We start from the raw sequence: 27741 nt of genomic DNA, 5'->3' as shown, positions 1-27741 counted from the left end.
TTGTTCACACATATTGAGTGGTGTTAACAGTTGGTTGGAATCATTCAACGGGCAAGGCAAGATTCACACAAACACACACAAACACACCCATACACACACACACAAATGCCACTAAACTCTACTGTCATATACTTATTACACCCTATTGTCCTACAGAACATGAGCATACTCACCATTTAAGAGATTTCTCAGACTTCCTCTCCAGTGGAGAGATGGCGTCTCTCTTGAGGGAACCAACCAGGGAAGGGGGTTTCATCCCATCATCCTCTCCCCAGTGAGAGTGTCCATTTGTGGGCAAGTGCCCATTACTGTTGAGGCGGTAGCCACTGTGGTAGGAATGATGGGACTCCTCCAGTTCAGATCCAACAGCACTCTCCTGACCGGTCTCACTTAGCTGCGAGCTACCTTGGCTTAGGTTACCAGATGAGCCGAAGCGACTGCTGTCCACTGGGCTGATGTTTCAGAAACAGAGTGTTTATTAGAAATCTCCTTAATGAAACAATGAATGTTCAATGAATATAAACTCTGGGAGACGTTAACATAAAAAAATATATAATGCCAGATAGATTGGCTACAGAGACAAATTGTACAGTGAAATAAAGGACAGACAGTCCATGAAACAACACAATCAGGGGATCTTGTAAACTAGACATAAACACAAAACACACAAAGACACATAAACCATAAAAACACGCTGGGGTCTAACTATGTAGGTTAGGTCTCTTTGTCTACACTTAATGCATTATAAATGGTTGAGAGTGACCATTTATTATGCTGCTACTAGCCTTTTAGCATTCAAAAGATCCTTGTCATGCCGCATTCCTGACGACAAATCTGAAGTAGACTCGAAAAGAAGGTCCTTGTCCTTTAGGGATGAGGAATGTAGGGGGTCTATCTCGGGTTTGGATACATATATATCAGGCTTATCAATGCTATTAGTTGAGGCTAACAGTTCTTTCTTGGTCATCTTGTCTATTTCAGAACCTTCCTTCACCTCACTGTTGTCTTTTCTGAGACTTTCAATGTGTGTGCCATTTGTTATGACCGTGTCGTCATTGTTAGCTTTTGGTTGTGTTGTGACAATGCCAGGCTGTTGTGGTGTGGAAGGCATGAGAGTGTCTTTCTGCCAGGGGAAACCTAATTTAGCTCCAAAGACCGAGGCGGCTGGGGGCTGGTCATTTGCTGCATCAGGCTTTTCGTCCTGGAAGAGGCCAGTAGAGAAATTTCTAAACCCAGTAAGGAGGCCTGCACCATCTGCTTGAGTTACTGTAGGTGGGGAAGAAAACAATGACCCAATAGACTTTCCGCCATCACCGGAGCCAGCCATGAAACCAAATGCAGAACCAGACAGACCAGGCATTTCAAACACAGTCTTTGTTGGTAGCGGCTCTGTTGATTGTAGCTGCTGGATGATCGGAGGTTCAAGAGGGATACCTTCAAGTGGCAGCCCAGATTTGTCTGTATCTTTAGCGGGTTCACCAATGATAACCATCGGTTTCTCATGGATAACGTCTCCAATGTTGGCTGTTTTATCACTAGCTTGTGGTATCGATTGTGACCCTGCTGCCGAGGGACTTGTTGTATCAGAAGGTCCTGTCTGGCTGACACCAATGCCTTGTGTCACTGGCACCGTCCCTGGGCCAGGTGCTGTTGGAGGAGGTCCCTGACCTCTTGGAGCATTGGGAGGTCTAACTCCAGGGGGTTGTCTTTGCTGAGGCTGAGGCTTTGGTGGCTCAGGGGCTTTGAACATGCCAAAGAGGTTGGAATCAGTTTGCAAACTACTTGTGAAGCCAAATAGAGAGGGCTTTGGCTGTTGCTGTTGTTGTGGGGCTGGTGCTGATTTGAAAAATGAGGACTGAGAGAAAAACCCAGTTGAAGGTGCTGCTGATGGGGCAGTTGGTCCAGAAAACATTTTTGACATGAAACCTGAGACTGCATCGGCAGAGGAGTCTAAAACAGACTTTGCTGCATCAGCAGGTGTCTGTTCAGTTTGTGCACCAGCAGTTGGAGGTTGAGCAATGGGCTTTGCCTCTAGAGTAGATGGTGTAGCTGTCACATTGGATTGCAGATTTGAACTTGGTGTTTCTGCTTTTATGGATGGTTCTGATGTGGTCTGAGTTTCAGGGGCAGAAGCAGAAACAGGTTTGTCTGGAACTTGGTCTGATACAATATCCTTTCCATCTTTTAGATCTGTCTGGCCAGGTAGAATAGATGATGGTTCTGGAAGTGAAGAGATGCCTTTGGTGCTTGATGGTGCTTGAGACAATGACATTTGTGTTTTTACAGTAACTGTTTGTCCTTGGCTTTTCTCCTCTTGTGTACCATCAGCCTTAGTTGTAGATACAGTTGTTTGCTCTGGCACAGGGGCCACACTGGCAGCAGTAACATCTTGTGGTTTTGGAGGCTCTGGTTTTTTAATTGCTTCTTCCATTAATGACCCAAACAGGCCAAACGCTCCAGTCTTGGGTGGGCCACTTTCAGCTGAAGTAGGACTGGGGCCACCAAACATGGAAAGCAAGCCTTTTCCAGGGACTTCCTTTGAGGCAGCAGCTCCAGGAAGAATCCCCCCGAATAATGATGCTTGAGGTGCACTCTGCTGGGGGGCAGGTCCACCAAACATCGAGAGCAGTCCTTTACCAGGTGGCTCTTGGGGGGGAGCTGATGCTCCTGGTGCAGCCCCTGCTTGTCCAGGACCTGTTGGAGGACTTGGACCAGAAAACATAGAAAACAACCCTTTGCCTGGGATGTCTTTTGATTCTGTTGATCCAGGGAGGATCCCACCAAGAAGAGATCCAACCTGGGAGGGAGCTCCTTGTGAACTTGATCCACCAAACATAGACAATAAACTAGCAGCAGGAGTCTCTTTGGGTGGGGGAGCTCCATGCAAAGCACCATCAGGGGTAGATTCCACCTGGCCTTGAGACACTTGTGGAGAGTCTTCAGTGGATGGCTTTGTTGTATCAGTTTGAGGTGTAGTGTCAGCTTTAGGTTCAGTTGTGGTTGCTTGTTGAACTTCTGTGGTACTTGTAGTTGTGGGAGCAGCTGAGGAAGTTGTCTCACTAGAGTGAGGAGAAGGCCCACTAAACATTGACAGAAGACCTTTAGCTGGACTCTCAGTGCCAGCTGATCCAGGAAGAATGCCACTGAGAAGGGATCCTGGTTGGGTCGAAGGAGATGAACTACTGAACATAGAGAGCAATCCTTTAGGGGGTTCACTTGTTTCAGACGAAGCTGGCAAACCTTTGGGTTCACTTGTTTCAGATGAAACTGACTGAGTGGCTGTTGTTGTTGTTGTTGTTGTTGTGTCTGCAGACATTGTTGTTGTGTCTGCTGCCGTGGTTGTTGTTGTGGTTGATGCTCCTGCTGCTGGTGCTGATGACATTGATAAAGCAGCTGTTGGTTGTTGGGGTTCTGTTTGAGGTGGCAAGGATGGCCCCTCAGAACTCTGGACCAGGTATTTGGCTGGCATCTCTTTAGGTGGCTCAGAGACTGGGACAGATGGAGGCACTGACACAGTAGGCCCTTGTTCCGGACCCTGTCCTGGAGCTTTTGGTGGAGCTTGTGCTGGTAGCCTTGCTGGAGATTGCTGCTGTGCGGGTGGTTTTGCTCGATGTTGTTGCTGTGCTGGTGGTCTTGCTGGAGGTTGCTGCTGTGGACTAGGGGCTCCAAACATTGAAAATAGACCTTTGCCAGGACTTGGAGCAGAGTTAGATGGTCCAGATAAAAGCCCTCCGAAAAGGGAACTAGCTTGGGGAGCACTCTGCTGTGGACTTGGAGTAGAGCTTGATGGTCCAGACAAAAGCCCTCCAAGAAAGGAGCCAGTTTGTGGAGCGCTCTGTTGAGGACTTGGAGTAGAGGTTGATGGTCCAGACAAAAGCCCTCCAAGAAAGGAGCCAGTTTGTGGAGCGCTCTGTTGAGGACTTGGAGTAGAGCTTGATGGTCCAGACAAAAGCCCTCCGAGAAAGGAGCCAGTTTGGGGAGTGCTCTGTTGAGGACTTGGAGTAGGGCTTGATGATCCAGATAAAAGCCCTCCAAGAAGGGAACCAGTTTGAGGAGCACTCTGTTGTGGACTTGAACCACCAAACATTGAAAACAAGCCAGCAGCAGCCCCAGATGCACCGGTGGTAGCCTGAGACGGTGGTGGCTGTTCACTTGCTCCAGGTTGAGGTGGTGATGGATGTGCACTTGGTCCACTAGGTCCACTAAACATGGACATTAATCCTTTCATTGGTGTATCAGTGGATGGAACACTCCCTTGAACACCAGTCACTGTAGATGTTGTAGGCACAGGTGTAGTTCCTGGAGCATTAGACTGTTCACCTGTAACATCTGGAGCTGGTGATGATTGTGACATTGAAGCATAAGAATCTGCAGGTGTAGTTGCTTGGGGTGGTGGTGGTTGTGTAGCAGGTGTACTAGGTGCACCAAACATGGATAACAATCCTTTCATCGGTGACTCACTGGGTGGAGCAGCACTAGGTGGGGTGGCACCAGGAACATTAGGGCCTGAAGATGGTGCAGGTTGGGGTTGTGATGGGGGTGTAGCTGGTGTAGCTGCTGTACTAGGTGCACCAAACATGGATAACAATCCTTTCATCGGTGACTCACTGGGTGGAGCAGCACCTGAAGCACTAGAGCCTGCAGGTGGTGCAGCTTGTGGAGGTTGGGTACCAGGTCCACTAAACACAGAAAACAATCCTTTGACTGAGGGTTCATTACTTGGAGCAGGGCTTGGCTGAGCAGCCCCTGAAGCTTGGTTATCAGTTGTTGATGCAGATGTTGGGGGTTGGGGACTAGGCCCACCAAACATGCCACCAAGTCCACCAAGAATGGACCCTGATTGTGCTGGTGTCTGTTGAGGGCTACTACCACCAAACATGGACAACAATCCTTTAGGTTGTTCTTGTTGAGGTGATGGTGTTGGGGCTGATGCAGCTACTTGGGTTGGTTGTGCCTCTGATGGTGTTGGTTGTGTGGTGGGACCACCAAACATCGAAAGTAGTCCTTTACCTGGTGGCTCGTTGGGTGGTACTGTTCCTGAAGGCACTTGCGCACTGGGTGCTGCTTGAGGTGGTGTTTGTTTAGGGCCTGGACCACCAAACATAGACAGCAGACCTTTTCCTGCAGATTCTGGTTCACTTGGTGTTCCAGACAGCATATCACCAATCGAGCCAAACAGTCCACCTGCAGATTTAGGGGGAGGTTCTTGCTTTGTTTGTCCGATTGGTGGTGTGGTTTCAGACCTTGTGGGAGTTGGGCCTGTGCTGGTGGTAGGTGGAAATACTTGAGACATGCTCTTACTAGGTAACTGGCCTTCAGCCTGCTTCTCTGGTCCATAGCTAAGTGTTTGCTGCTTCTGAATTCCCTTGGGCCGTGATGACATTTGTTGAGGACTTTGTGAGAGTTTATTTACATCACCTCTCTGACTGGTGCCTGACAGCTGTTGTGTCTCAGTTGTCTTCCCTGCAGTTTCTTTGCTAGCAGCAATACCAGGGGCAGGACCCACTTGTTGAGGTTTTGTAACAGGCTCTGGGGACTTGGCAGGTTCAGGCTTAGGCTCTTCCATTCCAACAGCAGATTTGAAGCGGGTAAATATTCCTCCCTGTGTCTGCTCAGGTGGCTTTTCCACAGGTCTTGGTGTAGACTGGACAATTGGTTGTGATGGAGAAGTAGTAGTCCCTCCTGGACTGCCTCTGGCAAATTGGTGACTTGGCAATGATGTGGATGGTGATGGCACAGTGGATTGTTGAGACATAGTACTCTGCCGAGCAAGTCTAGGCTTCTGAGATGAGGGGATAGTTTGAGGTGGTGTGTATGCTTGTGTAGATGGTGGTGTAGGCAAAATCCTCGAGGTTGTTGATGGTGGTGTAGGCAATATCCTTGAGGTTGTTGATGGTGGCTGTGCCCGGTTGTTGACACTTTGAGGAGCTGTTGGAGAATCATCCTTAATAATTTTTGATTTGAGACTCTGGAAGCCTGTTGAGAATATTCCCTTGTTGTCTTTGCCAGCAATTGATGGTGTTTCTGACTCTGGACTTTTGCCAACTATAGATGACAAGAGGGAAGAAATCTTCTTCACGGATCTATTTGGTTGTACTTCTCCAGGTGCTACATGTTTTCGCCACTCTTCCTCTGAAGTGTCATCAACATGTCTCACTCTAATGATGGATGGGGAACGGCGCCTCTCCCTGGGCTTATAACAACCGGGCGAACCACTGGAGTTTGTAGTGGAGGTGACCCCAAGGGATATTGGCACTTTCTGAGAGAGAAGTTCCTTGACGCCATCAGTGGTGGTCCATGATGGACCATGATTATTATTATTATATGATGAGAGATCAACTGCCTGAAGAGAGGGATCCTGATGTGCATACTGCTGTCTTGCATCCATTCTAAGCTTGTTTAATCTGTATGAAGACAAGTTTAAATTTGGCTGCCTTTGGCCAAAGTATGAATTTTCAAACATTTGTGAGAACCGTTCAAAGTTCAGGTTCATGATCTCATTTCCTTTTCTATATGCTGTTGACAGGTCAAGAGGACCATTAAGGAGCTGGGCGTCAGGCTGGTCCCCTGGTAACCAAAGGAGCTCATCTTCATTGTACAGTGGAATTTTAAAACCACAAACAACAACCATTTCATTTTGGAGCCAGGCATTGGGATAATTACCAGTAGGCTGCCCATTTCCCCAGATTTCACCTTCAGGTGTGCAAGCGTATACATACTGCCCTGAGCCATCTGTAAGAAGAGCATAGATGTATTCATGATCTGTGTATACAAAATATCCACAGTCTCCATCATCAGCTGGCCACCACATTCCCTGTTCCAAAAGTGACAGCCACTGGTGGTACCATTCCCCTTCTTCGAGATATACAGAATCATCCATTTCCCCGTTAACTACAGGATAGCCCCACTCATCATAACGCCTGTTCAAATTTCCTTGACTTGAGTAATTCACCTGTTGTCGATAATAGTCTGGGTTTCCATTGAAGCCATACTGTGCATTCGCTGCATAAGAAAGGTTTGGCGCACTCTCCTCATAAAAACCCTCATGATAAGAAACACGATTCAAACTGTAAGAGCTGCCTTCATTGAAAGAATGCCATTTACCAAATTTAGCATTTCCCCTCTTGGTGCTCAGGTTCAGAGCTCCATCCTCCTCTTGATTCCCCAATCTGTCTAAACTGGTATAGCTACTCCACAATCTTTCCCTATAGGTGGTGTTTTCAGTGATGTTTCTCTGAACATCTACTGGTGTAGCTGCCAACTGTTCTTGACTGTACTGCATATTTGCATATGGCTGAGAAGGTAAATTAGGCTGATTGCTATATACCCCTGAGGTGTTCCATGGCTGAGAAGTTTGTTGTGAAGTACCTTCAAGTGTCTGTGTATATGAAGCATCCGCAGGGTAATAATTTTGTGATTCATTGTTGAACTGCTGCCAGATAGTAGATGCTTGTATCCAATTTCCTTCATCATTGTTAAGAGCATCTCCATATTCTGTGTAAGATGTTGCTGGATCTTGATAACCATATTGACTTGTCATACCATGAAGAGAATTTGTGCTGCTATGTAGACTTTGTTGGGATACAACATTTGGACTACCCAGTGGAAAGGAATGAAGATTTTCTACACTAAAAGACATCATTGGATTTCGCAACTGGTATGGATCTTGATAATATGATTGAGTCAAATTACCAGTGCTGTTTGAAATGTAAGATGGTCTATTCTGCAATGACCGAGCATAGCTAGCTGTAGTTCTCAAATCTAAACTGTCACTGTCTGCAGCCATGGGCAAATACCCCAACGTACACCTTCTTTGACATCGGGTGATGGGAAAATACATTCCAGGGCGTCTATAAATGCTTGCAGGATCATATGTGGGTCCTGCACTGTTACTATGCTGAATAGCAGCAGCGGAGTTTGATAGAACACCTGACGAACTGCCTGAAACTGTCCTCTGAGCTATATTTTGTGTAGGACCTTGCTCTGGTTTGGTTGAAGGCACTTCTTCAGTGGTGGACCGACCAAAGAGTCCTGAGAAAAATCCTTGTTGAGCTGGTGGCTTTTCAGGTGGCTCTTGAGTCGGTTTGGAAGGCAGCTGTGGCAGCTGTCGAGGTGTTTGACTTTGATGCGGTCCTGGCCCAGTCAAAGGAGTGGATTGTTGTTTCTTTGTATCTACAGGTGCTACCTGTGTGGTTGATGGTGTATCTTCAGAAGATGATGTTAATTTGTTAAAGAGTCCAGACAAAATTCCTGTCTGGTTTGCATTATCCTGAGCTTGGGCAGGAGGTTGAGAGGGACTTTGTGATGGTGCTGACACAGAGTTTGGGTTCTGCTGTCTGACAGGTGGTGGTTGTGGTTGTGTTGAGACATTCTCAGATGATGACAACTTAAATATACCGGAGAGCAGACCAGTAGATTGACTTGGCTGCTGTGGTGACCCATCCTGAGAAGGACTCTGATTCTGCCTCAGTGAGTTTCTACGCTGTTGTTGAGTTTGAGGGGGTTGATTATTTGCAGATGATGGTTGAGGCTGGGTGGTTGTGGCCTGAGTAGTGGCAATATTATCTGATGAAGCAAGTTTAAACAGGCCTGACAGAAGGCCTCCTTGGGGTGGAGCCTGCTGTGGTTGTCCAGCATTACCAGGTCTGTGTTCTTGCTGTGGGGCTGCTTGAGTGCTTGGTGCTCTTGACAACTGAGGATTCCTTTGTCTCGGCCCTTGAGTGTTTTGAATGTTGCCTTGTTGGTACTGTGGTTGATGAGTAGCTGGTTGCTGCTGCTGCTGCTGCTGCTGCTGAGTTGTGGGGTGTAGATTGCTGGATACATTTTCTGTTGAAGCCAATTTAAACAGACCTGATAAAATACCTCCTTGTTGTGGAGGTGTTTGCTGAGAGGAGTTTGGTGGTGGTTGCTGCAGTGACCCTTGATTGGCAAGGGGAACCCTTTGCTGAGGTGAAGCTTGCACATCAGTTGCTACATTTTCTGTGAACTTTAATAGCCCTGAGAAAAGCCCCCCTGTTTGTGGAGGAGGTGCATTTTGCTGAGGGGGAGGTTGCTGGCGTTGAGGCTGGCTTTGTGGATGGATGGTCTGGGCGCTTTGGCTGCTTATTGGAGCTTGCTGTTGCTGTTGGCTGACAGACGACAAATCACCAGTGGATGCAAATTTCAGAAATCCAGTAATCAATCCACTTTGCTGAGGCTGGTTGGGATTAGCACCTGTTATTGGCCCGGCACTAGACATGCCTTCAGAGGAAGTTGCTTTGAACAGACCAGAGAACAGACCTTGAGGTTCTGGCTGAGGAGTTGGGTGTCTCACAGGCCCCTGCGGTGAAGGCCGTCCTTGCAATGGCCTAGGCCCTTGAGGATTTCGTTGTGGGCCACCCTGAGCTCCCTGATTTGGACCAGGCGGTCCTCGAGGTCTTGGACCTTGGGGCGCTGGACCTGCTCCTGCTGCTGGACCAGGACTCGGATTTTCACCTGCCTTGAAAAGATTGGAGAACCATCCCGTTTCTGTGGCAGGTTGGGACTGGCTTTCAAGTGGAGCATGACTCTGCAGCGGAGGTCTATTGCCAGGGTTTCCGGAAGGTGCTATGCCGGCGGCGGGGACTCTCTGTTGAACATTGGTGGGAGTCGGTGATGCAGTTTGAGGAGCACTTATGTCTTCCCCTGAGGCAAATCTCAGAAACCCAGAAAGCATGCCGCCCTCTGGCTTAGCTGGCTGTGGCTCCACTGGCGCGCTCACATCCTCTGTTGATCTGAACACAGGAAAAACTGTGATAGATTGAGGGGGTGGGTTCGGAGGGTTTACTGGTGTTATCAATGAGCTGAATGATTTCTTGAAAGGGCTAAAGAAACTTGTGTCTGGAGGAGGAGGTTGGCTCACAGGTTTTACATTGGCTGTTTTGCTGGCAATATTTGCAGGTGAATATAGGTTTTCTTGTGAAATGTTTTGCTGAGTATTTGTATACTGAGAGCCACTGTTAACTTTCTCCAGGCCTCTGACCTTTGTCTGCTGTTGCTGAAATACAGGTTTCCTATCAAATTCAGCCTTATCCAAAGATTCAACTCTGAATGATGTTTTGTTTGTATCAGTTGAGTTCACTGTTTCTTCCCCTGAAAACATTTTCAGTGGGTTTATTTTTCCCAAAACAGAGTTAACTGCTGATGTTTGCTGATTTTGAGAAGGTTCCTGAGCTTTGTTGGCATTGATATTTTGACCCCCAGGGTTGGTTGTGATGGGATAGTTTCGTTGCTGGGTCTTACCTTCAGATTGAAATGGCAATAAAGAAAACTTTCTTGTGGGTGGAGGATCTGGATCAGGCGACACTATAGCTACTGGGGTGGGGCTCGGTGACTTGGGGATAAAAGAAAATAATTTTGATAAACCTGTATCACTAGGAGCTGATGTCTGTGCTTCGGCTTTCTCAGCAGGACTTGGAGTGGGCTGTTTGGGACCAGAGCCAACCTTTTCAGTGAAGGAGCTGAATAAAGAAGTCATAGCACTCTTTACACCCGCCACCCCAGGCTCAGGTTCAGTCTTGTCTTTTGTCTTTGCCTCACCCTTAGCATCTTTTGAATTAATGTTTGGGTCTTCTCCAACAGACTCTGTCCTTGTGCTACCTTGAGAGGATAACCGTGACTTTGGAGATTTGGGCAAGGAGCCATATTTGTTTATCTCTTCCTCTTTCTCAGCAAGATACTCTGACACAGTTTCAACCAGACACTGCAGCTCATCCATAGGATCGACATACTCATCACTTGGCTCTTCCACGGGTGATAACATAGCTTCTGGCGCCCATCCACCTATTTTATTCTTCCCACTTTTCTTATCTCGATAACCCAGAGGCTTGTCTGAGTAACCACCGTAAGAGTTGGTATATCTTCTGTGGCTGTAACTTCTCCCATTCTCTGAGTACATGGCCTCTGCCAAATACTCTTCAAATTCTTCCTCAGAGCCCAGTGGGTACTCGAGTTCATCGACTTCTGGGTCGAAAGAAACACCTCTCATTCTGGCGGCCTCTTCCTCTTGATACGCCACATAATTCTCCAAGGTGTTCTCCAGCTTGTTCTTGGCCCACAGTCTCGTTTTGTACAGCAGGCCGTTCCTGTACGGCCTAAGGCATGGCGTCATGTGCTCGTCCTCCTCCTCCATCTCCGCCACCTGACGCAACACCAGCTCGCCTCTCTTCTGGCGCAGGAGCGCCAGGTCGGGAGGAAATGGCTCATCCCTTTCCGCCTCAGTTTGGAGAACCCCCCCGGGGTCCCGGAGCCTTTTTCTTCTTCGCCGATCGATTGTCTCGTACCCTTCAGGGTAAGCAGCCTGATGTCTGGCACTGGGTTCTCTGCTGGGCTGCGGTGAAGTACCCACAGTCTCTCGACAGGCCCTCGACATGCGAATGATGGAGCTCTGACTGTCCTCTTCGATCCAATGAGACTCCCCCTGGTTCAGGAAATCGTTCAGGGCATTTTTACCCTGCACTTTGTACTTTGCCTCCCAGTCTTCCACACCCATGCCTGAATCTACAGGGATAATTCTAACTCTGCCTCTCTGATTTGGGGTTCTGATAGAGAATGAGTGTGACAGGTGATTTGATTGGGATGGAGGGGTTTAAAAGAAGAGAAAACAAAGAGAAAATTGTTTGAAGACAACATAATGACACTTACAATAAAACATGCAGTCAAAGGACATACAAAGCCAGAACAAAATCAAACATTAAAAGGCAGCTGGTGAAAAAAAAGTTAGTAGTGTAAATTATGTACTTCACTGCAAAGAATATGATGAACAATAAATTCCATTTCCCATGTCAAAAATCTTGCTCATAAATGTGTTTCTTAAGATTACCATACTCTACGATAGTATGATGGATTTTATTATTATATATACACTCTGAATATCTGAACAGTGGACACGTTTTAATGTTTTAGTGCAAACTTTAAAACAAATAATCTTTCAACTTTTGTGCCAACAATTTATCATGGACGTCAGCTCCTAATATGACTGTGTGTGACCAGTAAGTTTTGGCTCTAGAAGAGTGCCTCCTAAACAAAGGAAAAAACTACATAAACAAACAACATTCATCAGTTTTTCCCCTGTGTAATCCTGGCTCTTTTTTTCGATGTTATGGAATTATCCGGATCAGCTTTCTATCTGTCCGCACAGACAGAGATTAACTTCAATCTCAGCAGGCTGCATGTTTGTCTCACACAAGTCGCAAGGGTAAAAAGATCACAAAGAACCCAAGTGCCCATGAATCACAAGTCTTGCATCATGGATCAAGCAGAAGTCATACACTGGAAATCCTTAACATTTTGCTACTAAAACAGAACTAGTTCATACAATTGCAGATTAGACATTTGTAATCTGGAACTAAATATCAAAATATGACATTTTATCATTATGTTTTGTTTAAATTCAATTTGCACATACTGTAATTGTAAGTCAATTTCTTTGCCTACCATTCTGTCATATATCAGTGCTGTTGTTTCTCATGACCACCGTATATTATGTCAAAACTGAAATGCATATTTCTTAATAAATGAGAAAGCACAAGCAGAAACAGAAAGTCTCATTGATATGCACTGCAAGGCAATAGTAGACAGAAATTGGATTATGCCGCCTTGGGCCTCTTTACTGTAAGTCATTCCCAAAGGTCGGGAAATCGAACATTTGCCTTTAGGCAATGAATGGCTAGATTACAAGAGGGCTATTATACAGTATAGCGCAGCATCATGGATTCAGAGAAATTACACACCAGAAAAAAATAAAAACCAACTCCACTGCAAAAGAGTTTAAACATTCAAGAGTCATATAAACATACCATATATATATATATATATATATATATATATATATATATATATATATCACAAAAAAACATGTTTCAGCAGAATATGGGAGTTTAAAAGAGAGTTTAAAGGCTTTGTTGTGTTTTATCCTTTGGACAGATATTGCACAAAGCCATGCCTCCAGGCTGAGACTATGCACATACACTATTTATTTATTTGGTTATATATGGTATGATATATGTTTGGCACATTGTCAATAAAGAATTTCAATCAATCAATCAATTAATCAATCAGTCCCATACACGCTGTGCATACCTGCTAACATGGTGTTCCCGGTAGTCCAGCTCCAGACTGTGCACAGAGTCCGTGCAGGAGTCCAGCTGGTTCAGCTGGTGCCGTGGGCCCATGGGGTACTGGTGCAGAGAGGAGTTGGGCTGGGCCGTGGTGTGGTACCGCGGGGGCAGGCTGTTGCTCGTCTCGCTGCGGTAGTCACTGTCCCGGTCATCCACAGCACTGTCCAAATCATCCAAAGCTACGAAGAGTGATAATACAATGTCAAAAAAGCAAACTTTACAGTGGGTTGAGCTCAATTCTTTACACTACACGTTTTGCTACACACTACACGCATCTTCATAGTAAATATGAGGGCAATAATGGCCTAATTGTTATTTTCTCTCTGCTTGGCACAATATGATGACAACCCAATATATGTACAAGATAAAAAGATAACACAACAGTATGTTAATCATTTAAAGGCTTTAAAGGCTTCATAGATAAAAGGTAAAAAAATAACAACATACAAAAAATTTAGAATAGACCTTCTGTGAAGACACACATACACACATAGAAACAACACGGTACACATCATGTCACTGCAAAGGAGTCTCGGGAGTTAGGAAGAGAGAGAACTATGATAGGACATTTAATAATTTATTCCTAAGGTGCTTAAGTCCACAGACTTTGTTTGTGTATTGAATTCATAGACCAATTATTCTCATAAAACCAACAGCTTTTTAGGGCAGCTTATTTGAGTTTAGAATATTATTCATTTGGAGGCCAAGGAACCTTAAAAGTGCTGTGTAATATACCTACAGAAGGCACTTAATTGAATTTTGACAATATACTTTCTCAACCCTAATCTCTACTGGTGTGTCAAGGATAGACTACACAAACTAAAAAACTGCATAATGAAATAATTTTTGATGGGCTATATCTGCCAATGATATATAGGGCGCCCGCTTGAGTGAACTTCTTGGGTGGAACTGGGGGGCTCAGACGACCTTTGCAAGGGTCATCTGATGACCCCCACAGCGGCCTGCTCAAGGGGACAGTCCCACTGTTCCTTATCGCACAGGCTGATCAGTAATGAAAGCCTGGGCACCAAAACATCAAATCCTACCTCTGAATGCTATGGCAGTGAAGAGAGAAGGAAGAGAAAAGGAGCTCAAGGTGACCGAGAGGGCACCCGTTCCATCCTCGACTTCTGAGATAATGTAATTATGGGGAGATGTGAGGTTCAATACTTAAATAACGGGAGGGAGAAGAATTAAAAGCAAGGACGGCAGAGAGAGGACAGGATGAGAGGGACTGACATAAAGACAGATTCAGACAGACAGATAGACACAGACAAAGAGAAAGGATGAGGGAGCCAGCGGAAGAGGAAGAGAATGATTCCAAAACAGTGACAGAGAGATAGAGAGAGAGAGAGAGAAAAACTGAGGGAGCCCAAGGAAGACAGCGGAAGAGAAAGAGAACAATTCAAGAGAGAGAGAGAGCGAGAGAGAGAGAGAGCGCAATAGAGAGGGACATAGAGAGAGAGCAAAGGAAAGAAAAGAGGCCGAACAGCTGGCAGAGGGACAGACTGCAAAGAGGAAAACTGATATTCGAGCATGTGAGAGTCTCATTGATCTATAATAAAAGACTGAATTGCTGACGCAACACTAAACCAATAGTCAAGAGTAATGCCAGCAAAATAAGGTGACATGACTGACTGAAAAAATATTTTATTATGGATCAGTGCATTCATTAGCCCCATAAGCATCTAGGCTTGTTAGGAAGGGGTTGCACCACTGCTAGAGGAACTGCACACAGTGGGTAGGGTTGGGGGGACGCAAAGGGATCAATTGAGGAAAGGCTGAGGGGCTCATGGTTGAAAAGTTGCAGAGCAGCTGGATTACGTACTCGGCGAGTTGACCCATCCAAAATAGTTGCCTGGGTGTGGGTGGTGGATTAAATGTTAGCAAAAGTGAGAAGAAAAAGGTGGAGGTAGAGCAAAAACAAAATCATGCTTATTTGTTTTTGGTAAGGCTATGCATAGCTCTACTATGAGCCCACATTCTTTACATCTTCTGTATTACAGGTACAACATAGTTACAAACTACAGAATTTGGAAATACAGCAATATCCTAAACATTTCAAGGTTCATTTATATTGTAATATTTTACTCATTCCTTTCTCTGGATTCAGAAATAACAAGTGAGATAGAGCGACAGGGATAAAACAATAGTGATGTAAATAATCATGATTTATATGGGGGGAAACGGCAAAGACAGCAAGTGAATAATATCTAGTGCTTTAGCTCCCTCTAGTGGCTCTGAGAGGAGGTGGATCCCCACTTACAGCACTGTGATGTCGTGGAGGGTAGTGTCTGGCTGTGACCGTCATCATGGAGCGGATACTAGGACAGAAAACACACAGAGTGATATAGATCATCATCATTATCATCATCATCATCATCATCGTCTTCATCTTCTTCCTTCTCCTACTCATCAACATCACTTCCATCATCATCATCATCACCTTCCTCCTCATCAACATCACTTTCATCATCATACTCATTGTAATTATTCATAGTAACCATCAGTCACTATTCCTCAGTATCTCATTTTCAGTTTTTCATGTTCTTCTACTAACAAATAAAAACAAGACTACTGTCACTATCTTTGGTATAATAAAGCTTTTTTTAGATCAAATGGTCAAGTGATTACAGTGTCTCTCAAACACCAACACTGAATGGTCTGGTCATTTCAGCAAACACAGAAGCCGTGATGCAATTCTGATTTCAACAGCAAATCCAATGTAATTAAAATGACAAAGTGCAGGAACTGAAAGTGTTCACAAACAACCAAGCAGGCCCTTTGCCAGTGGTAATGTTTTATTAATGTTTTCATTGAAATACAGGGGAACTGAGCTTAGGGATAGAAATAGAGGAGGGATGCCACAATACAGAGTCACATGTACTCGTGACTTAATCCTGAGCGTGTTGATACACTGCATCAAGGGCGCTTTGTCCACTGAAAATAGGAGCTGTAAATCTTTTGAATACTATTTCCAGCCCCAATGCATCATTTTTGTTTTGCAAATAAATTGTTGTTTCTTTGTGAGGCAAAGGGTCCATGAATAACTTTCATTTCAAGGACCAATAGGGCACTGTCTATATGACCATACTTGACACATTTAAAATCTTTTATTTATTTTTAATATTGATTGATTGATTGATTTATTTATTTATTTATTTTTTAAAAGACTCTATTTGTTAATGATTAGGAGAATTTGGCTGCCCCGTAAGGAAATGCAATAGAGCTCACACTCCAACTCAATGCAAATGTCCATTTAGTGTGCACCAGGCCACAACGAGGCAAAGAGCTCTATAGCCTTTATCAGACACTGGATGGGTGAAACTGTGTTATGTTATATTCATTTGCATGAGTGCAAAGCAGTGCATGGACAACAACAAGGCCTAACCCACACTGTTGCTGTGTTGAGGAAGATGTGTGTGCCTATTCCTATAACCATCAATATTCTTGTGATGAGTCAGTGATTGCCATTGATTTGCTGAACAAAAACATCTGAGATCAGAGGCTGCAGGCTGTGATGCTTTCAAAAACAACATTGCATGCATTCATGTTTGTTCTGTCATGATGCAGCTTACTGTTTCAGCTTTCAAATGCTTTGAATGATGGGCTGTACTTTCAGCTATTATCATTGGCCATTATGAAGATGTTTCAGTTATACTAGAGTGTATTTGTTTATGACTAAATGGGTAGAGTGCCATTTTGAAGAATCAGTAACATCATCTTCCTTAAAGAGTGTTGCAAGAAAGACATTGGTTAACCCTAAATGCTTAATGGAAAAAATGTCCTATTTTCTTCATATTCATCACATTGTGCTGGGTTTGCCCTCAGACTCTACTGATGTGTGAATGCTCTTTGTTGGTTTCTCTGGGACCAGTCAGTCTCTCTTAATATGTTGAGGAGTGAATTATTTTCCTGGCTCCTTCTAGAATTCTACACAAACATTCTATAGTTTCAGTGTTCTTTATACAGTCTATGGGGAAAATAGTGCAGAACTCTTGGTTCACGAACATTCTAATCGCATATTTGTGACCGTACTCCCCTTACTTATTTTTTTATTTGGCTGACACTTTTATCCAAAGTGACTATATTATGTTGATTATTACAAGGGCCAGTAATTTGTGGCTAATTGCCTTGCTCAAGGGCACAGTGGTGGTAGCTGGGAAATGAATCCACAACTTGTCAGGCTACTATGTGCTAGCCCAGGTCCTTAGCTAAGCTACCACTGCCCACTCTCTTACCTCATCATGGATGCCCATGGTGTTGATCTGGTCCAGATCCCTTGTCCAGTAACGAGCCTCATCCTCAGGAATCTCTGCAAGAGAGAGAGAGAGAGAGAGAGAGAGATAGATAGAGAGAGAGAAAGAGTGAGAGAGAGAGTGTGAGAGAGAGAGAGAGGTGACATGAGTGAAAGGGTAAAGATGGGTGCAGGCCTTTTCCACAAAACACACAAGCACCCTGTTAAAGAGAGATTCCCCTTTAACAGTAATTTTATAACATTTCAATGGAAATGTTTGACATAAAAATACAAAATGCCCACAATGAACTCAAGCAGACACACCGAGAGTCCCAGAGAGATTGTCTAAGCACCTTATTGCAACCATGATCAGAGTCAAGACATCCACACCTGCATTAGTGGCACTCAAGCTAAGTCAGGCTAATCTTCCACACAACTCCTCTGCTCCCTCAACAGTCACCTGCTCTTCCATGAGCCAGGTCCACCACTTCTATATGGAAATAAAATGACAGGATACCATAACAGAAAGGACCAATTTTGGGCAACCAGATTTTTCAGGCCTGTCACTTCAAACTGCTCTTTATCGACACTGAATCCATTAAATATGACGTTCTATTGAGTCATATTTCTCATTCAAAATAGCAGAACAACACGAGCAGCAGAAAGAAAATAGAAGAAGGCCAACCGACAAAAGTTCAGCTCAAATCGTGCTACATGTGATGCATTGCATCCAGCTAAGACATTCTAATTGAAAACAGAGTAATCAAACTGATCAGTGTTAGTCTTCCATGAGCCTATCCTTCATAACGTATTCATGGCTAACAAAAGCTCTCTGGGCGCACATTACAGTTGCATGGCGTAAACAGCAACACATTCACAATGAATGTGAACAGTGGTCTGGGGATCAACTGGTCAGAGCCAAGCTACCTGACCACTGCATAAAACTGAATGCCCTGAGTGTTAGCAGACGCAGACAGACACACAGCTGTTACACACGCCAGAGCACGTCCACACAGCTGCCTCAATACGTAATGGATCCATTGAAGGCCACACTGGACATCAAAGCGACTGTCTAAAGAGACAGGGCTTCAAAGCCCGGTGGATGTGATGAAACAGATCTGCTTCTCAGTGAGAAACGATGGCAGACAGAGGTTTACCACTACAGACAACATCTCCCGCTTGAAGACATCCAGCCTATCAGATAACTAACATCAACCTCTAAGCATACCTTTCACAGATACTACTTTTTTACTACCTTAGTACTTATTTTCAGGAGCAGTGAAGACAGAGATAATCCACTGTGAAACAATCAGTCGTAGGGATATAAAAGATAATTCATTATGTTTATATAGATCCATCTCAGGGTTGATACCACATGCATTGCAGATTTCCAATGTATTGCAGATAAATTCAGGGATTATATTTCCTGATGAGGTAAGGGAATAAAGCCTTTACCAAAAGGTGCTGCATGGTTGTATGGTTACTTTGACTTCCTCAGTCCGTGGTGTTATGGACTGAGGCAGAAGTTAAACAAACCAAAGACCAAACAGAGACAGATAAAAATAACAGCTTCAATACTCAGTAATGCCCACTGACATTTACAAAACTTAATCAATGTGATTTTACATTTAAACGGAGTAGAACTAACCACATGCTACAGGACATATTTCTTATCTAAATAACTGGGGAAAAAAGACAATACAGGAAAAAAAATAATTGTATCTTATCCTTATAGTTCATATTGCTTATTTTTTACCACTAGATGCATTGTTCATACAATGTGTTTTACAAGAAAAAAAAACACTGCAACAAGAATATTATACACATGTATAATGTTCTGCTATTGATATATGAATATCATCTCTCTGTACCGAAAGGCAGCTCAAAGCGCGTGTCCATCAGGACTTTGTGGGGCGTTCGGTTCTTGGTGCCGTAGATCTCATCTGCCTTCATCAAGACTTCTGCGTCCAGATATGTCCAGTCGCCAGGCCCCTCCTATAGCAGACACAGAGGCAATGCATCAGAACAGTGCAGGTTTATAGGTGGGGGTAGCTGGTTGTGTGATTCTGTTTGTTTGTTCTTACTGTATAAATGTGGTCTGTCTGTCTGTCTGTCTGTCTGTCTGTCTGCCCATGTGCATGCTTCTTAAGGTGTGCATCTGTGTCTGTCCATTCATATATATATATATATATATATATATATATGAGTACACGTGACCCACCTCATCTGACTGGCGCACCCCATTCAGCGGAATGAAGGAGGTGCCCAGCATGGTGTCCCAAATGAGTCCCTTATTCCACACCTCCACAATGAGCCCCAGGTCCAGCCGACTGATCTCACTGAGAGATAGACAGATCGAGAGACAGAGAGACAGACAGAGAGACAGACAGACAGAGAGACAGACAGAGAGACAGACAGACAGACAGACAGACAGACAGAGAGATAGAGAGATAGAGAGATAGAGAGATAGAGAGATAGATAGATAGACAGGCAGACAGATAGATGGAGGGAGGGAGAATGTAATCAGAAATTGGAATGGAGAGAGAAGAGAGGCATAAAGGGAAAAAGAGATACCGTAAGCATTAGGGGATGACATTGTAAAAATTCACCATCTGGTGGTGAAATGTCTTGCACTGTAGGTAAATACAGATCTCTACCACCAGACACTGGCGACATACCAAGGGCTTGGAGGGACAGAAAAAATACCAAACAATCAGGTTAACAAGGAGGCATTATGCAAACAAAACAAAACAAGCAAAAATATAAAAATACACACTGCTGGCCTACATTCCCCAAAAGAGAAATAAAGGATTAGGATTAGGAGTGCATGTCAAAAGGTGAATTCAACAGTGTTCGGGCAACAGGAAAAACCTGTCGTCTGAAGCAGGCATCTGGATGGAAAACCTCAAGATTGAGTGTGTGCTAACTCTTTTTTATCCACTAAAAACTCCACACATCTTCAACTGAGGCCCAGAATCCCCTAGAAAACCTCACAACGGAGTGTGCTCTAGTTATTTTTTATTCACTAAAAACTCCACGCATCTTCAACTGAAGCCCAGCATCCCCAAGAAAACCTCACAACTGAGTGTGCTCTAGCTCTTTTTTAAAAACTCCACACATCTCCAACTAAGACCCAGAATCCTTTGCGTGGCTTCTCCCCATTGGTCCCCAATGGGCTTCAGTATTGATTTCTGTCCATTATTATGAGTTTATCATAACCCATAAAGTGACACTGCATCTTAAGTGCTTAATGGTATATGATGCACTAGATACAATATAACTTGTCCTGTACACTACCCTGGAAATCCAGAGTTCTTGCGAGAGCACAATTTGAATTTGCTCAGCGAGTGACTTGGTGATGGGTAATGATGCTCATTACCTATAGACCTCTGAAGTTCGCCTACAAAAAAGGAACCAAAGCTGCCATTTTTGCCCATATACAGTAAGGAGATCTGGGTGTTAATTGAAGCTAACTACCTATGGCAAGTTGCATTGTACGTTACTCTGGGGTAGCAAAGATCAAAGTGTGCTGAAGATCACAGTATCTATTTGAAGGCAGAGGACAAAACTGTGTAGAGCAACATGTCTGAATTTCCAATTTCTTTGTCCCCATGAGAGTTTAACAGGTGCGATAATTCAAAATCCCCATATTATTTTCCCAAAGAGAAAATCTCAAGATACCGGTTTCCTTATTTGGGCAAAGATGGTAGCTTTTTCGTAGGCGAACTTCAGAGGTCTATGCTCATGGAGCCGAGCTGCACCAATCACATCAGTATATCTGATATAGGCGGACCAGAGGCGAGCTAAACAGATGACGACAGCGCTGTGACGTCAAAGTCCGGAAACACTGATCGTAGTGTTATCCGTTTTGCGTCCAGAATCAGTCAGTAAACAATGGTCGTGGTGTGATATTTGCGTGCAGTGATATTTTCAAACGCATGCTTAGTACCGCCCCTCGGGTTGGGCCATTTTCATTACTCGTAGCCAGACCCTTGATCTTTCGGATTTGGGTCTGGATTTCCAGGCTACCTGCACACTGCATTGCAGATTCAAAGAAGTCACAGACATTACATTTCACAGAATCTATTTCCCAATTTTTTTTTATAAAAGTATTACATAAGTTGTTGTTGCTATTTGCAAATATGTTTTTGATATCATCGATTTATACATAATTTTTCAATCTCAATCGTTTTAACGTGTGTTTCCCTTTACGTCTGTAGTAGCCTAAAGTACCTCAACTTGCTCTACCTTTTAAACCTCTCAACTGCACCCACGCTGTCCATTAAGTTTAGGTGTATTGAGAGTACATGACTCAGAGGGGGGGGGGGGGGGAGAGAGATGCAGAGAGAGAGAGAGAAAGAAAGAGAGAGAGGGGGAGGAAGAGATAGAGGGAGAGGAAGAGAGAGAGGGAGAGGGAGGAAGAGAGAGGTACGAAGGACTGGCCATTCAGAGCCACATGAAAGAGGAAGGGCTAATTAATGTCCCTGCATCTTTGGTATTCAGAGAAACCCAGGTGCAGCTCCACCACCACAAAGAACAGAAAGGGGAAACACACACACACACACACACACACAAAAAAATCCATAGATGAACACCTCCACACAAAGCAAACTGGCAAGCCAATTAGGCATGGTATGTATGTATATAAACACAATATACATATTGTCTTTCCCAGAGACAATACTAGTCTACACATCAGTAGTGAGAACACATATGGATGCCCCACCAGTTTTTAAATACTGACGTCCTAATGTAGACAGTGATTATGCTGTTCTTGTTGTTTTTTTGTAGTAATTCCCATTTTCAAAAAGAAAGAAAAAAAGAAAATACATCACTGTGCATAGTGTTGTTTTGAAACATATCACTTATTACTGCCTTTGGGAATATTAATATCTTGACAACAAGCAAATAATGGTTAATACCATTCAAAAGCACTTTCTGCATTTGATGTTAAAATGACAAATCCTTTATCTCAATGGCTGCACCCGTCTTTGCCTTTTACCCTAATAGTGCACAGCACACAACATAGGTTGCATGGCCTGAGTATGTTAACAACAATAACGTCGCTCATATTCAAATAAATGGTGCTCCGTACACTCTCTCTCTCTCTGGTGACAACAATAGCACAACAATAGGGAGAGTGGCGCTGGCACTGGCAGCACGAAAGGCGCATTTAGAAGCCTTTTCATTATTCATTAGAGCTTTGAGTTGTCGTCGTTGTCGTCGTCAGTGAAATGTGGAGGAGAGACGCACAGCACTGCCCACCGGGCTTCTGACAAGGCACGGGGCAGTCGGGGGCGAAAAGAAACATCCTGCTTTTAAGTTATTTATTTGACTCTTGTCTGAAAAAGAGAAACACACACAGATGTGTGCACACACACACACACACACACAAAAGACCTGCTGGCATGGAGTAATTACTAAATTATAGGTTGCTATGGGGACAGATGGTCTTCTTTGTAGAACAGCAACATCAAGGCGCTCCACTCCAGGCCTGTAACACCCCCCAAATACACTAAAATACTCATAAACAAACACATCTGCACACACACATGCACATACATACATACATACCACATACATGTACATACATACATACATACACACACACACCACCAATCTCAGGACTCAACCTTAGCTCAACAAAAACAGTTACAAAATGATGGACAACAACATAAACGACACGTTGAAGTACATAGAACATAGATAATATAATCTACAATCACATAATACGAAAAATCTTTCATAAACATTAGACATAATTTGACACATAATTTGACGCCGGTCATTATTGGGAAAATAAGTCCCGACAGGGCGAACCGGACCCGCAGCGGTTCCGCCCTGAAGGGACTTATTTTCCCATAATGACTGGCGTTCTATACATTATCCCGTTTATTATACGGCTACTTGCCAAAACGAAAAAATAAACTCCACGATATGTCTCTTTATACTTATTTGTTACCGTTTCGTCGTGGCTTTTGCTGAGAAACAAATAGTTCGCAACACACGCTGAATTTGAATCAAACATTCTTTAGAACACAGCTGATCAACCGTCTGCTTTCACTTTTGAATGAAGTTCCAATGCAAGAAGTGACCGGACTACTTGCGGAGTGATATGATCAGCAGCACAAAACCCGTTGCCATTGATAGCTGTAATTATATGTTTGCAGCGGTAATTACATGAATTTATTTTACCGTAGAACGTTGGGAAATCCCCTTCAAGTCAATAGAGCGTTCTACTAGCATTGTGTATAATATATATATATATATATATATATATATATATATATATATATATATATATATATATATATATATATATGTATATTTATATTAATTTGCTCCGCAGAAACAGGGTTTGTCTTATCAATGTGTCAGCAAAACAGATAGTTCGGTCATCCATCCAACACACACACACACACACACACACACACACACACACACACACACACACACACACACACACACACAGAAAGAGAAAGAGAGAGAGAGAGAGAAAGAGAAAGAGAAAGAGGGGAGAGAGAGAGTACACACATCATTCTATTCATGGGCAAAAAATAAACAGATGGTCATTTATCATCTCATCTAACTAACAAACACTGTAGAAGAACAGCAGGACAGTGGTGAGTCAACATCAGTTTGTGGATGTACCCCACCTGCCAGAGGTGTGCAGGAAGAACCCATAACAAAACAACATCCCTGGAAATTGTCCCATGGACAGACGCTCAGTCTGTCATCTGAGCCTCTTAACAAGTGTAGCCTAAACAAGGAACACAAACCTGGTCAACACCGCAGCCGTGGAACAAGGAAATAGGTACCACATAACCACAAGTGCTCTAAAAATGCACCAGAACGTATTCAATGTAACAGTGTTCTAAAAGTACACAGTGTTCTAAAAGTGAACACAAAACTATTCAACACCTATTCAACAGTGCTCTAAAAGGTATATGCAAGATTTGCGTCAGTTTCAAAAAAATGAAATGCCTTACATGGCTTTTCATTTTGTGAAATAATATCAATTATTTATGAAGGAATACTTCTATACAAAAAGTTGCCCATCAAATATTTGGTGAATTAAAAAAATAAATAAATAAATAAATAAATAAATAAATAAATAAATAAATAAATCAGCCAAGTATTCAAACAACAATAGATTACTAATATAAAAGGTAGCTTTGTTAGTGTGCAAGCAGTGAAACTTTTTTCTTGTTGATTGATGCATTCATTTTATTGTGGACCATAATTTTTAAAAGGGAAGGATATTTCCCTGACACTCTCATACACACTGTAACTGCTTTCAGACCATGTTCAAAATTTGACCAGTAATCCAGACTACAAATCCTGTTCATGCCCCCAGCTACTAGGTCAATGCAAATGGATCTAATTAAAGAAACACCCCTCAGTTATTCTAATGATCTTTACTATTCTCTTCTTTTATTTTAATTTGTTTGCCTTGCCAAGCCTCTTAGATACAGCTTCAACATCATCTTTGTGAGAAACTTGGCACCTAAGTGAGTTAATAGTCTTTTTAACACCATATTGAGGGGCAGATGTATAACACTGGTGCCCAGTTTAGCCGTTATTTTGCTGCAACTTGAACCTAAAATCATAGCAAAACAGCTTTATATACAGCTTTAGGATTCCTAAATTAGGAATGTCCAGTTGTGTACATGTTGCAGGAACAGATTTTTTTTTTTTTTAAAGCAATGTGCTCTAGCCTCAGGTGCCCATGGAGCAGAATCACAGAATCAGCAGCAGGCTCTGTCAAACACTCTTTTTTGACTCTGAGTAAGATGCTGTGCGTCGAAATGTTAGTCTGTCATTAGTCTGAAAAAGCTATTTGTGTGCTCTGCTCCTTTCCTGGGTTCAGTCATTTGAAGTGGTCCAGGGCCCGCTGCTTTGTTTTTCTCTACTTATGCATTCACGGGAGAGACAAGGGAGTTTCGCACAGAGCTGCTGATTAGGTAGGCAGCAGGTATAGTCAAGATTGCACTTCCATGAAGAATGGAAGAGGCACTACATTCCAATAATAATAATAATAATAATAAGCTTTGTATAGCACCTTTCATACACAGAATGCAGCTCAAAGTGCTTTACATTTGAAGCATGTAACACAATAATAGTCAGTCAGTCATTATCAATCACTTTTCTTCATTGCTGGCAACATATCAAAAATACAGAAAAATAACAGGTCATAAGACTGGCAGCCTTAACCCTTTACCCCCCATAAGCACGCCATATGGCAACTGTGGCAAGGAAAAACACCCATATTCCAGGAAGAAACCTTGAGCAGAACCTGACTTAATAGGGGGAGCCCATCTGCTTCTGACTGGCTGCGCCCTCCAATGGCAGCAGATGTAGAATAATCTGAAAAAGTAGTCTACAGGATAAGATGAGTTAACTAAAAGCTTTCCTGTACAGGTATGTTTTCAGATCTTTTTTTTTATTTTTACTGAACTCGCCTGCTTGATGTACAGAGACAGGGTGTTCCATAGTTTTGGGGCATAATGGATAAAAGAAGCTTCTCCACTTTGCTTGTGGAGCACTTTGGGTACGATTAAAAGATTAGAATTGGATGATCTAAGTTTCCTTTGTGGTTGATAAGATATTAAAAGCTCAGAGATATATGAAGGTGCTATGCCATTCAGAGCTTTGTAAGTAATTAACATAACCTTAAAATCAATTCTATAGGAAATAGGGAGCCAGTGCAGTTCAGCCAACACAGGGGTGATGTTTTCCCTCTTCTTGGTCTTAGTTAAAAGTCTAGCCGCAGAGTTCTGTTTGAGTGCCAATTTCTTTAGATGTTTTTTGGGAAGACCAGTGAAAAGTGTATTGCAGTAGTCTAACCTGCTAGTGATAAAGGCATGAATTAGTTTTTCTGCATCTTGTGGAGTTAAAAAGGGCCGCACTTTGGCAATGTTTCTCAAGTGGAAATAGGCTGTCTGAGTAAGAAAAGAAAGTCTGTCACCATACATGCCACACATAAATATTTTAGCTGAGCTTGTACTTTTACACCTCTGCACCTTTCTATCTGTCCAGTGACGTGTCAGCAGTGGAAAAGTCCAACTTCAGAAAGTAAAAGTCCTGCCACATTTTTGGTCCAACCATTCACTTCAGCAAGGTCAGCTAATTAGTGAAATCACCTGTGTTAAATGCACAGGTAGAACCAATACATAGCAGGACTTTTACTTTCTGAAGCCGGACTTTTACATCTCTGGAAAAGTGCCGTACGAAACCCGCAAAAGAACTATTAAAAGACACTTAAAAGTGTGCAGTCAATATTCATCTGCACCATGATGGCAAAAACTGTATTCAGGGTCAAAATCTGGTTGCAGAGTAGAGTAGGAAATCAGGAAATACAAAAGATCCTTTCTTTCCAAGAACAAAAACCGTATTCCCAGAAGAACATACTAATCTCTGAAAAGAACCCCCCCCCCCCCCCCCCACACACACACACACACACACACACACAAACACAACCCCCAACGTGCTGCTCTCAAAAAATTAACTTTTAACTCAATTTCTCAAACAATAGCTGAATCCCCAAAGTACCTTATCCAAATCAATGTAGTGAAATGTAATGTAATTTATACTCAGTGCACTGAATACTCCGGCAATGTGGGAGACACAGGCTATTCAGTAGTCGATTCAGACCACAGGACCTGCTTACAATCCAATACAGGATTCACACCGGACCACAGGATCCCATGAAATAAGACAGGTCGAAAAAAACACAAGTGAACTGAAATCAAACTTACAACATGAAGTCCTGCTCCCAGCACGGCTGGTCTCCACGCACAGTGATGGTGGTGCTTTTGACATTCTGGACCTTCAGTGTGACATAAGCATTAAACTTATCTGCAAAGAAACAGAGAGAGAAGACCGTTATCCCATGTCTATCCATATGTAGTTAATATTGACGTCATCACTGAGATACTAAATGTAGTCTTAAAAAACTATTTCTAATCGTGAGAATGAGAATTACATCTATCTTTGAGAATAACGTTGAGATGTAGTATCGGACATATTTAAGAACAGAATGACAGTTACAGCAGGATAATAGGGTGACAAATCTATAATAATATACAGTAAAGTGAGAACCAAAAACAATGGGACAGTGGATAGGAATGAAAGACTGAGTTAACATGTGTCAAATATGCAGATGTGCCAGTGTGTGTACGTGCACGTGTGTATAGGCCTATGCAGTATGTGTGTGTGTGTGTACTGTACAGTATGTGTGTGTATGTGTGTGTGTGTGTGTGTGTTTGTGTGCGCGCATGTGCGTGTGCGCTTGTGTGTGTGTGTCTGTGTTGTGTGCGCTTGTGTGTGTGTGTGTGTGTGTGTGTGTATGGCAGGATGAGTGAAAGT

General features: G+C 43.3%; 1 protein-coding gene across 1 annotated transcript in view; it reads right to left on the bottom strand.

Annotated features, from left to right (window-relative positions):
• unc13bb (unc-13 homolog Bb (C. elegans)) overlaps window positions 1–27741 on the bottom strand; it is a 107686-nt gene that overhangs the window by 59803 nt on the left and 20142 nt on the right. The window contains exons 3-18 of the mRNA XM_042059932.1: window positions 27132–27231; window positions 19595–19712; window positions 19245–19368; window positions 17378–17451; window positions 15403–15460; window positions 13088–13315; window positions 10558–11301; window positions 9740–9752; window positions 9314–9478; window positions 6953–9128; window positions 5819–5918; window positions 4609–4679; window positions 3241–4029; window positions 2521–2694; window positions 951–1201; window positions 174–452 (exon numbers count right to left, since the gene is read on the bottom strand). Of these exons, the coding sequence (XP_041915866.1) occupies window positions 174–452; window positions 951–1201; window positions 2521–2694; window positions 3241–4029; window positions 4609–4679; window positions 5819–5918; window positions 6953–9128; window positions 9314–9478; window positions 9740–9752; window positions 10558–11301; window positions 13088–13315; window positions 15403–15460; window positions 17378–17451; window positions 19245–19368; window positions 19595–19712; window positions 27132–27231 (5464 nt within the window). The remainder of the gene's footprint in view (window positions 1–173; window positions 453–950; window positions 1202–2520; window positions 2695–3240; window positions 4030–4608; window positions 4680–5818; window positions 5919–6952; window positions 9129–9313; window positions 9479–9739; window positions 9753–10557; window positions 11302–13087; window positions 13316–15402; window positions 15461–17377; window positions 17452–19244; window positions 19369–19594; window positions 19713–27131; window positions 27232–27741) is intronic.

The sequence above is a fragment of the Alosa sapidissima genome, chromosome 13 (genome assembly GCF_018492685.1).
Source record: "Alosa sapidissima isolate fAloSap1 chromosome 13, fAloSap1.pri, whole genome shotgun sequence".
Lineage (NCBI taxonomy): Eukaryota > Metazoa > Chordata > Actinopteri > Clupeiformes > Clupeidae > Alosa > Alosa sapidissima.
The sequence above is the reverse complement of the archived record's forward strand: the minus strand, read 5'-3'. Positions and strand labels throughout refer to the sequence as shown.